Source organism: Nannospalax galili, unplaced genomic scaffold, assembly GCF_000622305.1.
Source record: "Nannospalax galili isolate Female #2095 unplaced genomic scaffold, S.galili_v1.0 scaffold1288, whole genome shotgun sequence".
NCBI lineage: Eukaryota > Metazoa > Chordata > Mammalia > Rodentia > Spalacidae > Nannospalax > Nannospalax galili.
In genome coordinates, this window is record NW_008357642.1 from 101,562 (window position 1) to 123,743 (window position 22,182).

The 22,182-nt window shown below is 42.6% G+C and overlaps 1 protein-coding gene across 4 annotated transcripts in view; it reads left to right on the forward strand.

Moving 5' to 3' along the window:
- Nbr1 (NBR1 autophagy cargo receptor) overlaps positions 1-22,182 on the forward strand; it is a 35,673-nt gene that overhangs the window by 4,276 nt on the left and 9,215 nt on the right. For 2 of the 4 annotated variants that reach the window (XM_008855523.3, XM_008855524.3), the window contains exons 2-17: positions 1,492-1,602; positions 5,690-5,752; positions 6,515-6,533; positions 9,304-9,326; positions 11,282-11,467; positions 12,546-12,623; positions 13,061-13,275; positions 13,761-13,928; positions 14,606-14,815; positions 16,169-16,328; positions 16,414-16,704; positions 18,186-18,335; positions 18,785-18,860; positions 19,475-19,585; positions 19,823-19,987; positions 20,193-20,264. In XM_008855523.3, coding sequence (XP_008853745.1) covers positions 1,501-1,602; positions 5,690-5,752; positions 6,515-6,533; positions 9,304-9,326; positions 11,282-11,467; positions 12,546-12,623; positions 13,061-13,275; positions 13,761-13,928; positions 14,606-14,815; positions 16,169-16,328; positions 16,414-16,704; positions 18,186-18,335; positions 18,785-18,860; positions 19,475-19,585; positions 19,823-19,987; positions 20,193-20,264 — 2,089 coding nt within the window. In that variant the 5' untranslated portion in view covers positions 1,492-1,500. The remainder of the gene's footprint in view (positions 1-1,491; positions 1,603-5,689; positions 5,753-6,514; positions 6,534-9,303; positions 9,327-11,281; positions 11,468-12,545; positions 12,624-13,060; positions 13,276-13,760; positions 13,929-14,605; positions 14,816-16,168; positions 16,329-16,413; positions 16,705-18,185; positions 18,336-18,784; positions 18,861-19,474; positions 19,586-19,822; positions 19,988-20,192; positions 20,265-22,182) is intronic. The other 2 variants (XM_008855526.2, XM_029557414.1) reach the window with 2 other exon arrangements.

Here is a 22,182-nt window from a genome sequence, read left to right on the forward strand (position 1 = left end):
TTATGGAGCCAGGGTCTCACTCATGTAGCCCTGGCTAGTTTGAAACTCACTAAGTAGACCAGTCCAGCCTCAAACTCAGATTAGCCTTCCTGAGCCTCCAGAGTGCTGGGATCAAAGGTGTGCAGCACTGTGTCTATCAGCCCCAGGCTGTCTTTGAACTCACTGTGTGGTCCCAACTGACCTAAAACTGAAAATTCCTTTTGCCTCTGCCACTGTGTTGGACTAGAGGGCTGTCTATGTTATCCATATTGGCATCTCCTGCTGTATTTATATTAGCAAAACACTATAATATGCAGTAAAATCTTCAGAGATTTAAAAAGTGTTAGGCTAGTTTTGTGGATATGGTCAAAATTTAATTCCGCACACCTTTACTCCCCCGCCCCCTTTTTGTTTCATTCTGGTTTTAGTGAGGGGGTTTTTTTTGGTCTTTTTGAGACCCTATAGCCCCAGCTAGCCTGGAACTCACTATGTAGACCAGGGTGACCTTGAACTCACAGAGATTCACCAGCCTCTGCCTCCCAAGTGCTGAGATTAAAGGTGTGCACCTTTAAATTTTTTAAATTAAAAAAAATTTTATTTAATTATTTTTTATGTGTGTGAATGCTTTGCCTGCATGTTTGTAAGTGCTCCATGTCCTGTGATGCAGAAGAGGGCGTCATACTCCTGTAACTGGGGTTACAGGTGATTCTTGGCCACCATGTGGGTGCTGGGAACTGAACCTGAGTTCTCTACAACAGCAGCCAGTGCTCTTAACCACTCAGCCATGTTTCCAGGCCCACCTATACACTTTCTTTTTAATATTTTATTTATTTTTTATTTTTTGTGTATGAGTGTATTGCCTGCATGTATGTAATGTTCTTGTTTTTAATTTTTTAAAAATATTTCATTTAATTTTTTATTTTATGTGTATGAGACTATTGCTAGTATGTAGGTAGGTGCACCCATGTCGTTCAGTGCCTAAGGAAGTCAGAAGAGGGCATCAGATCCCCCTGGAACTGGAGTTATGGACAGTTGTAGCCACCATATGGATGCTGGGAATTGAACCCGGGTCCTTTGCAAGAGCAGCCAGTGCTCTTAATCACTGAGTCATCTCTCCAGCCCCACTTGATTTTTTAAAGGCAGGATCTCATTGTTGCCCAGGCTGGCCTAGAACTCTTGGGCTCCTGCTTCAACCTCCTGAGTAGCAAGGTGTGTTCCACTGTGCCTGGCTTGACTTTTATTTCTAATGTGGAAGTTCTAGGTCACTTCAACTCCGTAGCATGAGTGAAAATCTTTATGGCATAGTTTGAGCACTGATATCTTTATTTCTCAGAAAGAACAATTCATATTTAACAGTGAGATTCGGTATAAAACACCTTGCCAGGCTATAAAATCTGTAACAGGGACATTCTTACTCTCTTTTGTCTCCCAAGTCTTAACTATCAGAACCTTTCTAATGTGTTTTGTTTTTTTTAACCTCTTTCTTTTTTCCACCCATCCTCTCAACCCTAGCTGCACAGCATGGAACCACAGGTTACTCTAAATGTGACTTTTAAAAATGAAACTCAAAGCTTTCTGGTTTCGGATCCAGAAAATACAACTTGGGCCGATGTTGAAGCTATGGTGAGTTTTACTTTGTTTTGTTTCTCAGTGGTTTAAGCATAGATATTTTTTCCAAATGTAGCTATGTTTAGCAATGAGTATTATTTCATAGCTGTTAAATCTGTCAACGTTACCATTTCTGGACCTTTTGGAAAATTGTTTTTGACAGGGTTTCAGTGTTCATATAGGAGATGTACCCAAATAAAGGGAACAAATCAGTAAGTTCCTTTTTTTTTTTTTTTAATATTTTTTTTTCAGGTGTAGAGGTTCCATTGTAGATGTGTCACCTAGGGCTGGTTTTTTGATCTTTTTGAGACAGGGTCTCTGTGTAGCCCCAGCTGTCCTGGAACTCACTATGTAGACCAGGCTGGCCTTGAACTCAAAGAGATCCGCCTGCCTCTGCCTCCCGAGTGCTGGGATTAAAGGTAAGTGCCACCACGCCCGGTGAAGTTCCTTTTTTAAAAAAAAATAAAATAAAATAATGGCACCTTTAGTTCCAGTGCTTGGGAGGCAGAGACAGGCAGATCTCTATGAGTTCAGGGCCAGCCTGGTTTACACAGTGAGTTCCAGGCCAGCTGGGGCTATAGGAAGACCCTCTCTCAATAAGACCAAAAAAAAAAAGACAGATAGATAGGTAGATAGATATAGAGAGACTTATTTTTATTATTTTCTTAAATTATATGTGTCTATGTGGGGATATATGCATGTGGTGCAGATACCCAGGAAGCCAGAGTATTCAGATTTCCCTAGAGCTGGAGTTGTAGGTGGTTGTGAGGTCCCTGGTGTGGGTACTAGAAACCAAACTCCAGTTCCTCTTGAAGAGTAGCAAGCACTGTTGAGCCATTTCTCTGGCCCCTTAAAAAAATTTTTTTTAATTACATTTATTTTGTGGGAGGGAATGAAGATCAAAGCACAACTTGCAGGACTCAGTTCTCTCCTTCCACCATGTGGGCCGCAAGCATCAAAGTCAGATTGTCAGGGTTTCACAGTAAAATGCCTTTACTTGGCTAAGCCATCTTACTGTCCCAAGTTCCTTTTGAAGAGTTTATAAAGGGTTGATAAAATTCATTTTTAAGTGAAATAGGATTTAGGAAACATACTTATTTTAGAAATAGTCTGAGGGATAAATTAGTGTGGCCTCCACCCCAACTGGGCCCCAGGGGAATGTTCTGTTTGAGAGCAGATCTGTTGCTGCTGGTGGTAAACTACCAAGGATATGACCTGTATTTCACAAGACCTGTCAACTTGCTTTATTTCCAGGTCAAAGGTTGACTATCTCAAAGTTGGCAAAAAACAAACCCCCACAGTGCTTAGATAGCAGTTCATCTGTTCCTTGCTTGCTAATGCTTTCTCTCATCTTGATTTGGCCTTTGTACTCATCTGGATTTGTTCGTTTGTGGTGGTCAATGTTTTACTATTTGAGCACCTGTGTTTAATGTAACCATTTGGTTAAACTTGCCTTTACCTGGTTATCTGGGAGGGTAGCTTAAAAAGAAAAACATTGGGCCGGACACGGTGGCCCACTCCTTTAATCCCAGCACTCAGGAGGCAGAGGCAGGCGGATCTCTGTGAGTTTGAGACCAGCCTGGTCTCCATAGAGAATCCAGGCCAGCTGGGGCTACAGGGAGACCCCTGTCTCAAAAAAAGACCTTAAAATATGCTCTGGTCTTGTCTTCTGCCTTCCAGCAAACCTCTCTATCCTGTCCTAGACAGATGAGTATCCAGAAGAAGTGGGGTCTTGTTAAATGATCTCAGCATCAACATCAGTTCTTTTTCCTTTTCCTTAGGCAAATGAACTTACAGTTTGCCTTTATTGTAAAAATTTTGATTACAAAAGTCTAATACATGCCCATTATAAGACATGAAACAGTCTAAACATGTAAGGAGAAAATGCAAACTCCTTCCCTCATACCTGCTATTCACACCTCCTTTGAATAACCAGAGATAACAGCCCTGTATACTTACCCACATTTCCATGTTCATGTAGGAATGAATTCAATTGTATGAATACTAGGATCATACAATAAATACTGTTCTGGAGCTTGCTTTTCTTACCCAATAGTAATTATAGGCAGTTCTTAATCAACAGACAAGAATCAAAGCTCAGTCTTTTTAATCTGTGTGTCTACAAGGCTGCTGGTGCTTCTGTACATTAATTGATTTATTTAACCATTTCTTATTAAGTGATTCTTTTTTCAGGTTATCTTTCTTTTACCATTATATAAATAGACTGGAGATACCTCTCTTGATATGAGTAACTTACATATTGTTCAGTAAGATAAACTCTACCCAGAACTGAGATTAAGGGTCACATGGCATGTGGTTTTAAATTTTTATAAGTTTTTTGTTACTGTGTTTGTGTATGATGGGGGCAGGGAGGACACGCAGGAGCTACTGCACATATGTAAGTCAGAGGACAACTCTGTGCAGTCAGTTCCTCCTACCTTTGCACAGCTTTCAGGGATCAAACTCGGGCTCATATGACAAGCACTTTGCCACTTAAGCCATCATGCCAGCCCTGGTTTTAAATTTTTATAGATCACTGCCAGATGTTTTATCATAGAAGCTCATAGAAAAGTAACATAGCAAGCTGGGTAAGGTGGCGCATGCCTTTAATCCCAGCGCTCAGGAGGCAGAGGCAGGCGGATCTTTTTGAGTTCAAGGCCAGTCTGGATTCCATTAGCAACTCCAGGACAGCTGCGGCTACAGGGAGACCTTGTCTCAAAAAAAAAAAAAACCCCCCCAAAAAAAAAAAAGTAACATAGCATCTTGAATTTTGTTTGTTTTATGCTGCTAGGGATCAAACCAGGGCCTTGTACATGCTGGGAAAGCATTCTGTCACTGAGCTACATCCCCTGCCCTGAACTTTTGACAGTACTCAATATTACAGCTTTAGAGTGTTTGCTATCCTGATAATATGGTGTCATATTGCCTTAATTTACATTTTTTGGCTAACAGTAAAGTTAAACATCTTTTCATATATTTCTTAGGCATTCTGATTTCTTTTGTGAATTTTTTGTACATTTTTATGCACTTTTACTTAAATTGCTAATCTTTTTAAAAAATTTTTTTGGTCTTTTTGAGATAGGGTCTCCCTATAGCCCCTGCTGTCCTGGAACTCACTATATAGACCAAGATCGCCTTGAACTCACAGAGATCCGCCTGCCTCTGCCTCCCGAGTGCTGGGATCAAAGGCATGCACCAACCACACCCGGCTAAATTGCTAATTTTATTAGTAGTTTTAATGACCTTTTCTGTGATATTAACCTTTTACTTATTATCATTTGCATATATTATCTTCCAGTTTGTTGTCTTTTGATTTTGTAGTGTTTTTCTTTCTTTTTTAAACCATATTAAAATGTTTTGACTGGAGGAATGTACCTTGCTAAAGTTCTTGCTGAATTCAGTCCCCAGCACCTCAAAAAGAATAAAAATAACCAGCATGGTGGTGCACACCTTGAATCCCAGCACTCAGGAGGCAGAGGCAGGCGGATCTCTGTGAGTTTGAGGCGATCCTGGCCTATAAAAGATCCTGTCTCAAAATCCCTGTCTCAAAAAGACCAAAAAAGAAGTAATGATAATAAGCTAAGCATTGTGGCACATGCTTTTAATAATCCCAACACTTGGGAGGAAGAGGCAAGAATAAAAATAAGGAGCTGGGGAGATGGCTTGGTGGGTAAGGTACTTGCCATGCAAATGTGGGGACCACTTTGGATCCCCAGCACCCAGGAAAATGTTAGGCAGGCATTGTAGCCTGCTTGTAATCCTAGCACTTGGGAAGCCCATACAGGAGATCCTGGAGCAAACTGGCTAGTTAATTCATCAATTCAGTGAACTGTAGGTTCAAATGAGAGACCCTGTCTCAATAAATAAGGTAAAGAACTACTGAGGAAGGCATGCAGCATCAGCCTCAGCAGGCGTGTGCACGCACACGCACGCACACACCTACCTATACCTGCATACCTACACGCACGCATTGCTCCCCTACACAGATGCCAAAAATGGAAAAGTTCAAATATTTCTTTTTTTGGTCTTTTTGAGACCACTCCTGACTAAATATTTCATTTTTATATGGCAAGATATGCTGACCCTTTCGTTTCATTTACAGGTCAAAGTTTCATTTGATCTGAATACTATTCAGATAAAATACCTGGATGAGGAAAATGAAGAGGTAAAGTGTACTGTGGACCCTATTACTAGATATTTAGAATAAGGATCCTTTCCCAAGTGACGTGAGGCTTTAAAAGTTTAGAATAGCCGGGCGTGGTGGTGCATGCCTTTAATCCCAGCACTTGGGAGGCAGAGGCAGGTAGATCTCTGAGTTTGAGGCCAGCCTGGTCTATATAGTGAGTTCCAGGCCAGCTGGGCTATAGGGAAAGCCTGTCTCAGAAAGACCAAAAAAAAAAAAATAGTGGCATCTGAAGTGGAGTTGAAAAATAATGGGGAAGCAGCATGAATGTCTTCAAGAAGACTGGACATGGGTCATGTAGTTTATAATAATAACCATGGGGACTCTTTACTACATGGTTACATTGTGTCAGGCTAACAGGAGTTTATATTAGGTGCAGGATTACTATCTCTAGTTTAACCACAAGAAAGTGGAGGCACAGAGCAGTTACAAACCCTGCCTGAAGGCACAAAAGTTTGGAAGTAATGGAGAAAGGGTTTGGTCCATACCTTCTGGCTCCAGGTCTCGGGCCCCTGACCACTATATTTTTCTGCCTCCTAATGTACTAAAATAAAGGAGAGCATAGTTTTAAAGCAATAAAATTCCTTAATTATTTATTATTAATCATAATTAGCACATGATACTGGAAAGGCTGGACTCTAGACCCGGGATTTTTGCATATATCCTATGAGACTGCTCTCTGGTAATATAAATGCTTAGTTGATGGACACTTAGAATTCACTGTTGATTTTTTTCTCTTTATAGGTTTCCATCAACAGTCAAGGTGAGTTCCTGGAAAAAAAACTAGTCAGCTTTACTTAAAATTTGCCTGGCATGGTGGTGTGTGTCTGTGATTCCAGTACTGGGGAGGCGAGGCACAAGGATCTTGAGTTTAGCAGTAGTCTGGGCTGTATAATGAGGCCCTGTCTCAAAACAAATTCACCTGCTCATTAAGATATTGCCATGTATACTATTTTGTTCCAGCCTACATTTTAGAATTGGTATGCTGTAAATTGGCATTGCAGTCAGTTATCCATGGGCATTAGTAGTTTTATAGTTTTGTTGATCTGGGTTTTGTTTGGGGTTTTTTGTTTGTTTTATTTTTTTGTTTGTTTCTGAGGCAGTCTTAGCATTCCCAACTGGCTTCAAAGTTGATATATAGCCTAGGATGACTTTGAACTTCTGATCCTCCTATTTCTACTAAGATTATAGACATATTCTACTCTGCCCAGTTTATGCAGTACTGAGGATAGAACCCAGGGTTTTGTGCATGCTAGACACTCTACCAGCTCAACTACATCCTTAACCTCAAAGAGGATTTTTTTTTTTGTCTTTTTTGAGACAGGGTCTCCTTGTAGCCCCAGGTATCCTGGAACTTACTGTGTAGACCAGGCTGGCCTTGAAGTCACAAAGATCTGGCTGCCTCTGCCTCCCAAGTGCTGGGATTAAAGGCGTATGCTACCATGCCCCACAGGGGATTTTTATTGTATATCGTTTTTGTGTTGTTTGTGTATCGTTTTTGCATGAACCATAAGGACAGTGCTAATAGAAATTTCTCTTGTATTTAAGATGCTAATCTTGCCAGGCAAAGTGACACATGCTTTAATCCCAGTACTCCGGAGACAGAAGCAGGGAGATCTCTGTGAGTTTGAGGCCAGCCTAGTCAGACTCCCATCTCAAAATAGAGAAAAGAGAAGGGGAGAAAAAAATTTTAAAACCCTAAAATCCTCTGAAAATAATATGCAATAATATACATCCAGTTTGTCACATATAACTTACTTTCCTGGTGTTGCATCTGTGTCTGACTTGGCATATTTGTTAATATTAATGCATAAACAAGTGTGATGTTCCCAAGTTTATCACATAGCTAGCTGGTGGTTCAGAACTTGAAGTACATTTTCCCACAGGAATCATACCATATTTAAAGGTTAGTTTCCCAGGCTGGTTTCTAAAACCTTATTTGAACAAGCTAAAAATGATAGTATTAAGCTTTGCATGGTGGTACATACCTTTAATCCCAGCACTTGGGAGGCAGAGGCAGGTGGATCTCTGTGAGTTCAAGGCCAGCCTGGTGAGTTCCAGGACAACTGGGGCTACAGGGAGACCCTGTCTCTTAAAGACCAAAAAAAAAGTATTAACTCAACTCAATCCACAATCTCCATAGAATCTTTTTTTAAATATGTGTATGTGTGTATTACCTGCATGTAGGTGTCCTGCAATGCCCACAGAGGACAGAAGAGGCTGTTGGATCCCCTGGAACTGGAATTACAGACAGTTGTTAGCTGCTGTGTAGGTGCTAGGATTTGAACCCAAGTCCTCTGCAAAAACATCGTGTTCTTAACCGCTGTGCCATCTCTCCAGTCCAGAGGCTTGTGCTTCACAATGTATAGTTTGAAGGAGCTGAGTTGAGATTTTATAACTAGAAGCCTAGAGTAACAAAGAAGAGACTTGAGAGAGAGAGATCCACCTGCCTCTGCCTCCTGAGTGCTGGGATTAAAGGCGTGAGCCACCATGCTTTTACTGGAAGGGAGAAATCCCAGACAAGGGTCTCCTCACTCTCCTGGGACTATAAGTAACTCCATTACTATTACCTAAGTCCTGGCTGCCACTGCTTTGTTTTGCTTTAATTGCCATATGGGAGCAAGGTCCAAGAATAGCTTCTTGTTATGACCAGAAGGAAAAGCCATACAACAGTAGAAGGGAGTTTGTCTAGCAAGTAGGTAATAACTGTCCATATTTATGGATTATAAATTAAGAAGTAGGATTGGCATGGGGGGCCCTGGAGAGCTGGTTCAGCAGTTAAGAGCACTGGCTGCTCCTGCAGAGGACCTGGGTTCAATTCCCAGCACCCACATGGCAGCTATCAACCATCTGTAACTCCAACTCCAGGTGATCCAACGCCCTCTTCTGACCTCTGTGGGCACTGCACAACGTGTACACTTATGCAACCAGTACACTCATACACATAATAAAATACATATTTTTTATTTTGTCTCTTTTTTGGGAGGGGGGAGCGGAAGACCAAACCCAGGACCCAGGGCCTTGCGCTTGCTAGGCAAGCATTCTACCACTGAGCTAAATCCCCAACCCCAATAAAATATTCTTAAAAAGAAGTAGGATTGGCTATACTTTAGAAAATAAGTTTTATTTTATTTTATATATATATAGATGGTATATAACATATTGTTGTGAGATATATATAGATGATCAAATGAGGTTACTCTAGTGAAAGAAATTATAATCATCTCACAGTTACCCTCCCCCAACTCTACTTCTGCCGCTCCAAGGTGAGAGAGCTGTAATCTACCATAGTAACAATTCCTCAGTACAGCATACAACATGTTATCAGCTGTAGTCATCTTGTGCACCAGAACTATAGGCTCAGCCAGTCCTGGTGGTATACTTCTGTAATCCCAACACAGGATTTTGAGGTGAAGCCAAGTAGGGCTACATAGCCAGACCTCACCTAAGAAAAGAACAACTATAGGACTGATAATACTCAACAGAATCTTTAGGACTTGTGAAAAATATTGCTTTTTTGTGTTTCCCTTTAGGAGAATATGAAGAAGCACTTAAGGTAATGTTTACTTCATTTTATTTTCAAATGATTTTTTTTAAATATTCATTAAAACTTGAATTCCAGGGCTAGAGAGATAGCTCAGCTGACTGTTCTTGCAGAAGACCCGGGTTTGAATTCCCGCGCCCACATGGCAACTAACAACTGTCTGTAACTGTGCAGTTCCAGGGTATCCAACAGCCTCTTCTGTCCTCCGTGGGCATTGCACGACATGGGTGCACTTATCTACGTGTATGCAATACACGCGTACACATAAAATAAAAATAATAAATTTTAAAAAAAACTTGAATTCATGTATTAACACTTAATATGTACCTTCATGAAAGCCTAATGGCTCCTTGAAAGAGTTTCCAAAATTTGTTGTTAGGAAGATGTTCCTCAAAAAGATGTAAGCTTGCTTTCTAAATACTGTGGTTATTGGAAACATGAATGCTTAGAAGGCCAAGCATGGTGGTGCACACCTTTAATCCCAGCACTTGGGAGGTAGAAGCAGGCAGATTTCTGTGAGTTCCTGGCCAGCCAGGGCAACATAGTAAGACAGTCTCAAAAAAAAAGTGTAAATGCTTAGATAGGGTAAATCTGGCTTTAAATTTCCATGGTTCACATTAGCCTGGAATCAGTCGAGTTTTTTTTTTTTTTTAATATTTTATTTTTTTATGTGTGTGTGTGTGTGTGTAGTGCCTGCATATAGGTAAGTGCACCCATGTCATGGAATGCCCTCGGAGGACAGAAGAGACTGTAGATCCCCTGGAACTGGAGTTACGGACGGTTGTTAGGTGCCATGTGGGTGCTGGGATTCGAACCCAGGTCTTCTGCAAGAACAGTCAGTGTTCTTAACCGCTGAGCCATCTCTCAAGCCCCATCAGTTGAGATTTTTTTTTTTTTGAAGTTGAGATTAGAGTTCATAGTTGGAGTATTATATATAAAAATGAATATGATGGTGTATACCTGTAATCCCAGCACTTGGGAGGTGAGGCAGAAAGATCTGTTACTCTAGTGTAATAAAATAATTCCTAGTTAATATGCTTGGCAAAGAAACAGCAGGCTGGATACTAACATTGGGTGGATTTGACTGTCTTTATCCAAAATGCTTGAGACCAGAAATTTCTCAGTTTTGATTTTGGGATATTTGTACATTCAAAATGAGATATCTTGGAGATGGGACCCAAGACCAACTTTGAAATTTATTGTTTCATATACCATGTATATGAATGAGGTAATTTTCATGGTATTTTTAGTGTACAATAAATATTTTATTATTTTAATTTTATGTGTATGCATGTATTGCCTACAAGTAGGTAAGTGCATCCATGTCGTGCAATGCCCATGGAGGACAGAAGAGGCTGTCAGAGCCTCTGGAACTGGAGTTATGGATAGTTGTTAGCTGCCATGTGGGTGATGGGATTCAAACCTGGGTCTTCTGTAAGAACAGTCAATGTTCTTAACCGCTGAGCCATCTCTCCAGCCCCCTTGTAATATATTTTTTATTTATTATTTTTATGTGTATGAGTGTGTTGCCTGTATGTGAGCACACCCTTATTGTATAATGCTGAGGAGATCAGAGGAAGGCATCAAATTCCCCTGGAACTAGAGTTAAGGACGATTCATAGCCACAGTGTAGGTGCTGGGACTCGAACCTGGGTCCTCTGCAAGAGCAGTCAGTGTTCTTAACCACTGAGCCATCTCTCCAGCCCCCCAGTGTACCATATTTTGATGACTACTGATCATAAAATGTCATGTGCTGATTTTCCACTTGTGGCATCATGTCAGCACCTCAAACTTTCAGGTTTTGGAGCATTTCAGGTTCTCAGATTGAGGATACTCAACCTGTGCATTTAGTAACGAAAACAAAAATCATAGCATAGTTTACTACACATCTTCTTTTCAGTGCTTTGAAATTCCATTTGGAAAAGAAGGCTCACCCAGTGTATCTTTGTTTTATAATGTGCTCTCAGATGGCTGTTAAGCAGGGAAACCAACTACAGATGCAAGTTCATGAAGGGTACCATGTTCTGGATGAAGCATTCCCCCTTGAAAAACAAGCAGCTGTCAGGACAGGGAAAAAGCCACTTGCACATTATTCTTCACTGGTGAGAGTCTTGGGATCAGATATGAAGACCCCAGAGGAGCCAGCAGCACAGGTATGAAGAAGGTGGACCTGTCTATTCAACTCTCTAACCTTACATCCCATTGTCATTTGAGTATTCAGTGATCAAAGACTTGGGCAGGGAGATTGGGGAGATAGCCTTGCAGGCACAAGGACCTGAGTTTGATTCCCAGAGCCCACACGAAAAGACAAAAGGGCCAGGGAAATGGCTCACTGGGTAAAGAAGTGCTGTGCAAGCATGAGGAGCTGAGTTCAAATCCACAAAGAACCAGGCATGGTATTGTGTCTGTAATCCCAATGTTCCTATGGCGAGTAGGAGGCAGAGACAGAATCCCAAAAGCTCACAGGCCAGCCAGCCTGACATACACAGTGGTGAACAACAAAAAACAGACCCTGTCTCAAACAAGGTGGAAGTCAAGAACCACCACCTGATATCCTCCGATCTCCCTGGAAGTGTGCTGTGCATGTGCACACCTGCACTCACAAATGAATGCATATACATATCACATATACAAATAGCCTGGTGTGGTTATGTGTATGTAATTCTAATACTGAGAGACAGAAATAGGATTATTCCTGGGACTTGCTGGCCAGCCAGCCTAGACTGCTTGGCTGCATCCAGGCCAGTGAGAGACCTGACTCAAATGAAAGAAAAGGTGAAGAAGCACCTGAGGTTGTCTGTGACCTCCACGTGCAGTGCACATTTGCATGCATACACACATACACAGAAGATTTGGGTGTTACTGTTGAATGTCTTTTGAAACAACCGTCGCTTACTTCTAGAGAAGGGGAACAAAGTAGAATAGACTTTGTTTTCCTTTTCTTTTACACTTTCTAAAAACCACATGCACTGGGCATGGTGGCTCATGCCTTTAATCCAAGCACTTGGGAGGCAGAGGCAGGCGGATCTCTGTGAGTACAAGGCTAGCCTGGTCTACATAGTGAGTTCCAGACCAGCTAGGGCTTCAGGAAGGCCCTGTCTCAAAAAAACCAAAAACGAAAAAAAGAAAAGAAAAACCACACGCATCATTTGACAAAAGAAACCTGAACACAATACATTTTAGAAAAAATCATTTTAAATTTCCAAGATCTTGCATTGTATTTTCTCACAGCCATGTCCACTCGCTCCCTATGACACAGACAAGCCCCAGGACAAGCCCCCAGACTGGTTCACAAGTTACCTGGAGACAGTGAGTATTCTCTCCGACTTGGGTTTTAGAAGCACTCTTGCCACAGGTGGAAAGTTGAACCCAGATGGCTGCCAACACTGGTGCAGGTGAATGAAGAGTAGTTGCTAATGATTTCTAGACCTAGGGTAAATCTAATCAAGCTCTAACCTTTGCCTGAGGCATGATAAAAAGAAGTATTCTATGTCTAACATGTCAGGCAGAGACAGATCTTTGCTACAGAAAAAAAGGATTCAGCTATAGGATTTCTTGGAATTTTCTTTGAATCAGTTTATCTGTGAAAGTAATAGACGTCTTGTTACATTTCTGTTTTCATTCCTTCAGTAGCTGTTGTTTATTATGTTCTTGTGTGCTACCATAAACGGTGCAGTTTCAGATTTGTTCTCTTACCAACACTGGAACTGAGTTTTTTGTTCCTCACCTTCTGCTTTGCATTTCAGTTCAGAGAGCAAGTGGTTAAAGAAACGGTTGAGAAGCTGGAACAGAGGCTACACGAGAAGCTTGTCCTCCAAAAGCCATCCTTGAGTTCCTCCCCCTCAGAAGACTCAATGCCTCTTTCGGAGACAGCACTTTTTTTGCCAGAGAACCAGTTTAGCTGGCATATTGCTTGCAGCAGCTGCCAAAAAAGGATCATTGGTGTGCGCTACCAGTGTAGGTAAGCAGCCACTGGTTGGAGCAGTGACTTCTAGCATTCTGATAGCTTAAGGACAGCTGAATATCCCCTAGCAGTACATGTTGTAGCTTTGGTCTGGGAGTACAAGCTGCTCCTCATCTATCTAGATGGTGTATGGGTTTAGCGGTAATTATTAAGAGAGCTGCTCAGATACACACTGGGATTAACAGAGCCAGACAAACTTTGGTTCCCTTAAACAAAATTAGATCACTAAAAATAGATTCCCCCTTTGTTCAGTATGGTTTCGTATGTTACTTCCTCCCATAGATTGTCTCATGGAAGTAAACATAGATTAAATGTTACTCCTCTTTATTGAGGAGCATTAAGGCTTGGCGTTGGCATGGTCAGGTGGCAAACTTTTTACCACCTTGCTGGTAATGGAGCAAATACAGAAATCTATTCCTGTTCCCATCTACCTCATGTCGTTCCTACTATGAACTTTTTATTGTGCCATTCTTTTTCCACAGCCTGTGTCCGTCCTACAACATCTGTGAAGATTGTGAATCTGGACCATATGCCCATGACACTAACCACATCCTGCTAAAGTTGAGGAGACCTGTTGTGAGTTCCTCTGAACCATTTTCTCACTCAAAGTACTCCGCTCCTCGTCTGCCTGCTGCTCTGGAGCAAGTCAGGTAAAACTAAGTCCTTGGGTATGTGTGTTCTCTGATTGACATCTTAATTCTGATGACTGGGCATATTGGTACATGCCTTTAGTCCCAGCACTCCTGAGGCAGAAGCAGGCGGATCTCTATGAGTTCCAGGCCTTCTGGGGCTACAGGAAGACCCTGTCTCAAAAAGACAAAAAAAAAAAACTGATATGATGCCAGTGCACACTCGTAATGTCAGCAATTCAGGAAGATCCTGAGTGAGTTCAAGGCCATCCTGAGCTACATAGTGAGACTCTCAAAACAAAAATCCAATGATAATATATAGTATCACAAAATAAAATAGTCTCCTTATTTCTGCTTTTTAACTGATTTGCAGTAATGAAAACAGCTGACTGGCCGGGCATGGTGGCGCACGCCTTTAATCCCAGCACTGGAAGCCAGAGGCAGGTGGATCTCTGAGAGTTCAAGGCCAGCCTGGTCTACATAGTGAGTTCCAGGACAGCTAGGGCTACTGGGAGGCCCTGTCTCAAAAAGACCAAAAAAAAAAAGTAAACAGCTGACTGACACTAGTCCAGTAGAAGCATTACTGTGGTTCTGTAAAAGAAGTTAAGAAACTAAACTAAATTCTGACTTTAATGGGTTGCACTTGGCTCCAAATAGGTTCAAGATTTGTTTTAAGACATTCATTCATTGTCCCACAGGCTCCAGAAACAGGTGGATAAGAACTTTGTGAAAGCAGAAAAACAAAGGTTGCGTGCTGAGAAGAAACAGCGGAAAGCAGAGGTCAAGGAACTTAAAAAGCAGCTTAAACTCCACAGGAAGATTCATTTGTGGAATTCAATCCATGGATTCCAGAGCCCCAAGTCTCCTTTGGGCCGACCCGAGAGCTTACTGCAATCTAATGCCCTGATGTAAGCTCAGGGCCAGGGTTGGGGACTGTGGCTTTGGGTCCAGCTCCCTAAAACTGGAATTTTACATATTATTTTATTATTTTTATGTGTATGAGTGTATTACCTGCATGAATGTAAGTGCAGCCATGTCATGCAGTGCCCAAAGAGGTCAGAAGAGGGCATCAGAACCCCTGGAACTAGACTTATGGATGGTTGTTAGCTGCCATGTGGGTGCTAGGAATGGTACCCAAATCTCTCTGTAAGAGCAGCCAGTGTTCTTAACCACTGAGCCATCTCTCCAGCCCAAAACTGGAACTTGAGCCATCATCTGTCTTACCCATTGGCAGCTTCTAACACTCATACCCTTCAGCCTTCCCATTCTCTGATCCACACTGGTTCTATAGTTATTTTTGACACTTGCTTTGTTGCCTCATTCAGAAGGATAAAAGCTAGTAAGGCTCAGAACTAGGGTGATGTGTACTTCTCTTTTTTCGGAGGAAGCAAGTCTCCAGTTATATTTATGGACACTTTAAAAAAAAATTTTTATGTGTATATGAGTGTTTTGCTTCCGTGTATGTTAAGAGCACCAGTGCATGGAATGCCCACAGAGGCCAGAAGAGCATGTCAGATCCCCTGGAACTGGAGTTACAGAGTTGTTAGCCACCAGGTGGTGGGTGGGAACTGAACCCAGGTCATCCCCAAGAGTAGCCACTGAGCCATCTCCTCAGCCCCTTATGGACACTTTAATTACCCCTTTAGGAGTCATGTCTTTCCTCTTTTGGGTTTATGGCCTGAAGTTTGATCCCTAACATCACTACTAACATTCACAGAACATATACACATCTACCAGGGTTTTTTTATTTTTTAATTATACTTATTTTCTATTGTATATGAAGCGTGTGTCTGGGTATGTATGCCACAACATGCATGTAGAGGTCAGAGAATAGTTTATGGGGTCAGTTCTCTCTTTGCACATTCATGTGCATTCTAAGGACTAAATTCAAGTTGCTAGACTTGCATGGCAAGCACCTTTACCTGCCTGTTGAGCCATGTTGCTGGCCTTTGTACTATTTTTCATTTTTTATTTTTGGTCTTTCTGAGACAGGGTCTCCCTGTAGCCCCAGCTGGCCTGGAACTTGCTATGTAGACTAGGCTGGCCTTGAACTCACAGAGATTCACTTGCTTCTGCCTCCCATGTGCTGGGATTAAAGTTGCATGCCACCACGCTTGGCTTCTTCATACTATTTTTTGAAGACAAATGTATTCATTTGCACATCCGTAAGAGACACAGTCAGCATCTCAAGTCACAGTGTAGCATATTCAGAAGGACATCACACCCAACAGCAAGTGACTAAACACCGGATTTCTGTTCAGGCTTCCTTTGCAGCCCTGTGCCCCAGTTATGCCAACACTCAGTGCAGCATTTGTGGATGAGAATTTGCCAGATGGGACTCACCTTCAGCCAGGAACCAAGTTTATCAAACACTGGAGGATGAAAAACACAGGAAATGTAAAGTGGAGTACAGACACAAAGGTATTTTTTTCCTATAAAATGTGCAGACAGAATGATTTAAATTGGCAAAGTACGTATCTGATAAGCTTTGTCTTGTTCTTTTCAGCTCAAGTTCATGTGGGGAAACTTGACTTTGGCTTCTACCGAAAAAAAAGATGTTTTGGTTCCCTGCTTGAAGGCTGGCCATGTGGGGGTTGTGTCTGTGGAGTTCATAGCCCCAACCTTAGAAGGAACATACACTTCACATTGGCGTCTTTCTCACAAAGGCCAGCAGTTTGGGCCTCGGGTCTGGTGTAGTATCATAGTGGATCCCTTCCCCTCCTCAGAAAGCCCTGATAACATTGAAATGGGCCTGGTCAGCTCAAGCAAAGCTGGTGATTTCACCTGTGAACAAGAGGTGAGCATTTACAGACTTTGGCCCCATATGCCAAATGATTACCTTAATAGTTAAGAATGTCAGACATGGAGGCGCATGTCTGTAATCCAAGCACTTAGGAAGCTGAGGCAGGAGGATTTCAGGTTTCGAGGTCAGCTTTTGCTATATAGCATACCCTGTCTCAAAGAAGAAGGGGGTTGGGATGACTAAAACCAAAAGAACCCATTCACAGATGGTGGTTTTTCAGAAAATCCTGAGAGCTTATGTGTATGTCACTTTTCCATCTCTGTAACAAAGTACGAGATAATTAAGTTGTGGTGAAAAATATTATAGTTCACAGTTTAGAGGTTGCAGTCCATGATTAGGTAGACCCATTGCTTTTAGACCTCCAGTTGGGGTGCCAGACTGCTAGCAGAAAACATATGGCAGAGCAAAAAGAGAAAGGGGGGCATGACAGTTTGCTTTGAATACGTGCCACCAATGAACTAAGGGCCTCCTATAAGGCCCCGCCTCCTAAACATTCAAACACTATGCCATGACTCTAGGGACCAAGCCTTTAACATGTGGGCTTCTGGGGATGCTTAAACCATGGCAGCTTCTCTTCCCCACACCACAGTTATATGGTGATATTAGGCCCAGTCTTCAGGGTGTATAATTGTCCTTAGGATCTTGGTCCTGGCTGTCCCTGAGTACTTTGACTCTCTCTGTAATGGTGCTTGCTGGGCAGGGAAAAGAAGGGCTGCCCAGCCTGTCCAGACCTGTGGAATTCCTGATAGCTTTTCTCCTTAGCATTTGTCTCCTAAAGTCTTCCTGTGTGTTCCTTAAGAACTTGCCCAACTGTTACTTGGTGCAGTTTTCAGTGTGTTTTGTTTTGTTTTGTTTTTTGGTCTTTTTGAGACAGGGTCTCCCTGTAGCTCCAGCTGGCCTGAACTCACAGAGATCTACCTGCCTCTACCTCCCAAGTGCTGGGATTAAAGGCATGTGCCACCAAACCTGGCCAGTATTTTTTTAATACAACTTCTTATTAATGTTTACTAGTGAAATTTAGGTAACCAGTGATGATACTGTCTGTGGTTAATGTAGTTGTATGGGAAGTTGGGCAAAGGGGTAGTATATGAACTCTTTCTGCAGCTTTCCTAAAAGTCTAAAATTAAATCATAGTTAGGTTTTTGTTTTTTTATTTTATGTGTATGAGTGTATTGCCTGCATGTATTTGTGTGCACCCTTGCTGTGCACTGCTGCGGAGGTCAGAAGAGGGCTTCGGATTCCCCTAGAACTGGAGTTAAGGACAGTTCATAGCCGCCATGTGGGTGCTGGGAATCGAACCGGGGTCCTCTGCAATAGCAGTCAGTGCTCTTAACCACTGAGCCATCTCTCCAGCCCCAAATCATAGTTTTTAATGTAGAGGTTCTGTTGTGTTTTTAGTTTATGGTGGCATTGTTAGCCCCATGCTTGAATTCTGTTGAGGGCCTAAAATATGTCCCAATGATTTGTCTCTGTAGGAAGCCTTTCTTCTAGCTAAAAAAGAAATTCCAATGGGTGAAGTGACTAAGCAAACAGAAGGGACAGGAGCCAACATCGCACAGAAGACAAAAAATGCTGCCAGCGAGAGGGAACTCTACATCCCGTCTGTGGACCTCTTGACTGCCCAGGTGGAACATTCAGTACTTTGAGGTCAAGGGACAGAAAGGGAGCAAGCCCTGAGTAGAGTTGTTACCTTGTTGTGGAGAAGGTGGTGTAGACATAGGTGGCTCTCAGGAGGTCACAGATTTGCATACTTGATCCAGTCAGTCAGATGGATTTAACCAGAATGAGATCATCCATGGGAGCAAGTTTCTAAACTGCTTCCTGTTTTGAATTGGAAGCTCAGTCTTCTTCCCCACGACTTTCCTTCTGTTACCTCTTCATTTTAGTCTGCCTCGTCTACATACCCACTGCATTTTCTCTTCTGCCTTTCAAACATTTGAGATCTAGTTCCCATTTAACTATTATTATTTTCACATGATTGAGGAAGGGCATTAATTGAAGAGAGTTGAATCAAGGTACTGACAGAAGTGGCCTGCAAACACTCTTAATTGAGCCATCTTTTTTTTTTTTTTAGGACCTGCTGTCCTTTGAGCTGCTGGACATAAACATTGTCCAAGAATTGGAGAGAGTGCCTCACAACACCCCTGTGGGTAAGAATGCTACCTGGCCCAGGCGTGGTGGCCCATGCCTTTAATCTTAGCACTTGGGAGGCAGAGGCAAGGCAGATCTCTGTAAGTTCAAGGCCAGTCTGGTCTGCATACTGAGTTCCAGGCCAGCTGGGGCTACAGGGAAACCCTGTCTCAAGAAGACCGAAAAAAAAAACAGCTCATCATGTTTATTTAACAGACACAAAGGTACTATAGCATCAGTGATAGTGCCAGTATTTCAGTCTGAGGAACTAGATCGCAAGGATGTCTCCCTTACTGTAGTAGTAAAGCTGTGCCCAAGCTCCATTTTGTCTGTCAGAAGCAACAACTGTGTTCAGGTCTTCCTTACCCTTCAGCCCTTTACATTTCATGGGTTTGTGTCTTGGCTTTGACCTTCTAGGCCAATTACTTGTTTATGATCCTTCCTGCATTGGTTGATCTGTTAGAGGTAATTGCATGCCTAGTGATCTGGAGAAATTCTTTATGACAGGTGGTGGAGCATATTTGGGTTTATTTTAACCCTGCAGGAAGCAAGAAACCTACCTAGTGCTTTGGACACTGACGGTTGATGATGTCATGCTTTCTCAGTTGATGGTTCTCCTGTCTTCATTCTCCAGATATGACTCCCTGCATGTCTCCTCTGCCACATGACAGTCCTTTAATAGAGAAGCCAGGCTTGGGGCAGATACAGGAAGAGAGTGAAGGGGCGGGATTTAAAGCACTTCCTGGTAAGGGGACAAATATCTATATGACATTGGCATCCTCTCTGTAGTGCACCCTATTTTTATACACCTTTTCCTCACTAACCTTACCTTAGCATGTAAGTTGATGTCCTGTGGTATCTTTTTTTTAGGGCTCCCCTCAGCACCAATAGCAGCTATTCCTTGACCTAGTTTTAGTATGCAATAGCTGGTGAAAGCTTTCAACTCAAGCACCAAGTATAGACAGGTCTGTGTGTCTTTCAGATTCCACCGTATCAGCAAAGAGTAAAGCTGAGAATACAGCTTCAGTGGAGGAAACAGAAGAAGACCTGAGTGGGACCCAGTTTGTGTGTGAGACTGTAATACGATCCCTTACCTTGGATGCTGCTCCAGACCATAACCCACCTTGCAGGCAGAGGTCCCTGCAGAGTGAGTATCCTTGGACTTTGATGAGCTAGCAAAGTGGCACCTGGATAATGAGATGTGCTCTTGCTCGCTGGGAGGGGATGGAAATTGATCTCAGTTGGAAATTTGGTTCACATTGGTTTCTTTTGACTGTGCATACTGTCTGGTCCCTCTGACCAGAACATCCGGAGCAAAGAAGCCACCTTAACTCATTTCTGCACTCTCTCAGGGGAATTACATCTGTACTCTACAGAGGAACAGCAACCAGTGCTGCCTGGATTCTGCAGAAAGGAGTCTTCCTGTAAGTTGGCAGAGTTCCTCAGCAGAAGCCTCCATTGGCAGCTAATTGTCTGCTTTTTCCCCACAGCAACAATATGATAAATGTGGGAAGACAAAAGTACCAAACTGTTTTCCCGGGTTAAATCCTGCTGTTACAGAATTCCTTCAGTGATGCTGGCAAAATAGCTCAGTTGGTAAAATGCTTGCCTTTCGAACATGAGGACCCGAGTTCAGTCACCAGTACCCATGTAAAAAAATCAGGTGTGGGGCTGGAGAGATGGCTCAGCGGTTAAGAACACTGACTGTTCTTGCAGAAGACCTGGGTTTGAATCCCAGCACCCACATGGCAGCTAGCAACTGTCTGTAACTCCAGTTCCGGGGGATCTGGCGGCCTCTTCTGTCCTCCACGGGCATTGAATGACATGGGTGCACTTACCTACATGTAGGCATAACACTCACACACATAAAGTAAAAATATTAAAAAATCATCCAGGCGTGGTGGCGCATGCCTTTAATTCTAGCACTCAGGAGGCAGAGGCAGGTGGATCTTTGTGAGTCAAGGCCAGCCTGGTCTACATAGTGAGTTCCAGGACGGCTGGGGCTACAGGGAGACCCTATTTCAAAAAAGACCAAAAAAAAAAAAAAACCCAAAACAACCAATAAGAGGGAGGGAAAAAAAAAACGGCTGGGGCTACAGGGAGACCCTGTCTCAAAAAGACAGAAAAAAAAAAAAAAAATCAGATGTGATAGCATGCACTTGTAATTCCTACTGGGGAGAAAGAGACAGGCAGATTCCTGGGGCTCACTGGCCAGCCAGCCTAGCCTAATGAGCAAACTCCAGGTGTTGAGTCCCTACCTCAACAAATAAGGTGAATGGGTGGGCAGGGTAGTACACACCTTTAGTCCCAACACTTGGGAGGCAAAGGCAGGGAGAGCTAGCCTGGTCTAAATAGTTCCAGGCTAGCCAGGGCTACATAGTGAGGGCCTGTCTCAAGAAGGGAAAAAAAAGTGGATGGCTTCTGGGGAATGACACCCAAGGCTGACTGCTTCCTCTTCTCTGGCCTCCATACACATGCCTATGCCCATGTCCATGCCTGTACACTTACACACAAAGTACCTTCATAACAGAGACTGCTTAGTATCAAATTGGTAGAGCCAATACCATGTATCTCAAGAGCTATGTAAAAATTCAGTTTCTAATGAATAAAACTATAAAATTCAAGGACTGGGGAGATGGTTCATTGAGGTTCAATCAAAAAATAAGGTAGAAGGGCTAGAGAGATGGCTCAGCAGTTAAGAACACTGACTGCTCTTGTAGAAGACCAGGGTTCGATTCCCAGCACCCATAAGGTGACTATCAATCATCTGTAACTCCAGTTCCAGGGGAATCAACACCTTCTGAATCCTGTGGATACTGCACAACATGGGTGCACTTATACACATGCAGGCAACACACTCATACACTAAAACAAGGGAAGGAAAGGAAGGGAGGGAGGGAAGGGAGGTAGGTGGATAGAGAGCGACACTTGATGTCCTCTCTGGCTTCCACATGTGCACACATGGGCATGTACACTTGTACACACTCAAGTGCATGTAGGGCATGCACACAAAACACAGAAAAAATGAAATTTGACCTATGCCTTTGAATTGTCCTACTTTTGCTTAAAGTGAGCATACATATCTGTATATTTTTTTCAGCTATGTCCAGATATCAAGCAGAAAAGTGTGGAAGGACTTCCATCAAAATGTTCAGTTATTACTCTGGTGGACTCTTGGGGCACCTTTTTGTCTTCTCCTTCCCCATGGTTTTCTAGTGTTCTGTTCTGACTACATCACATTTGTAAGAAGGAGAGCAGCCATAGAACCCTGAAGTGCTTCCCACCTTATTTTTTTTTGGAGACAAGAGTCTCACTAGGTGTACCAGACTAATCTTGAACTCA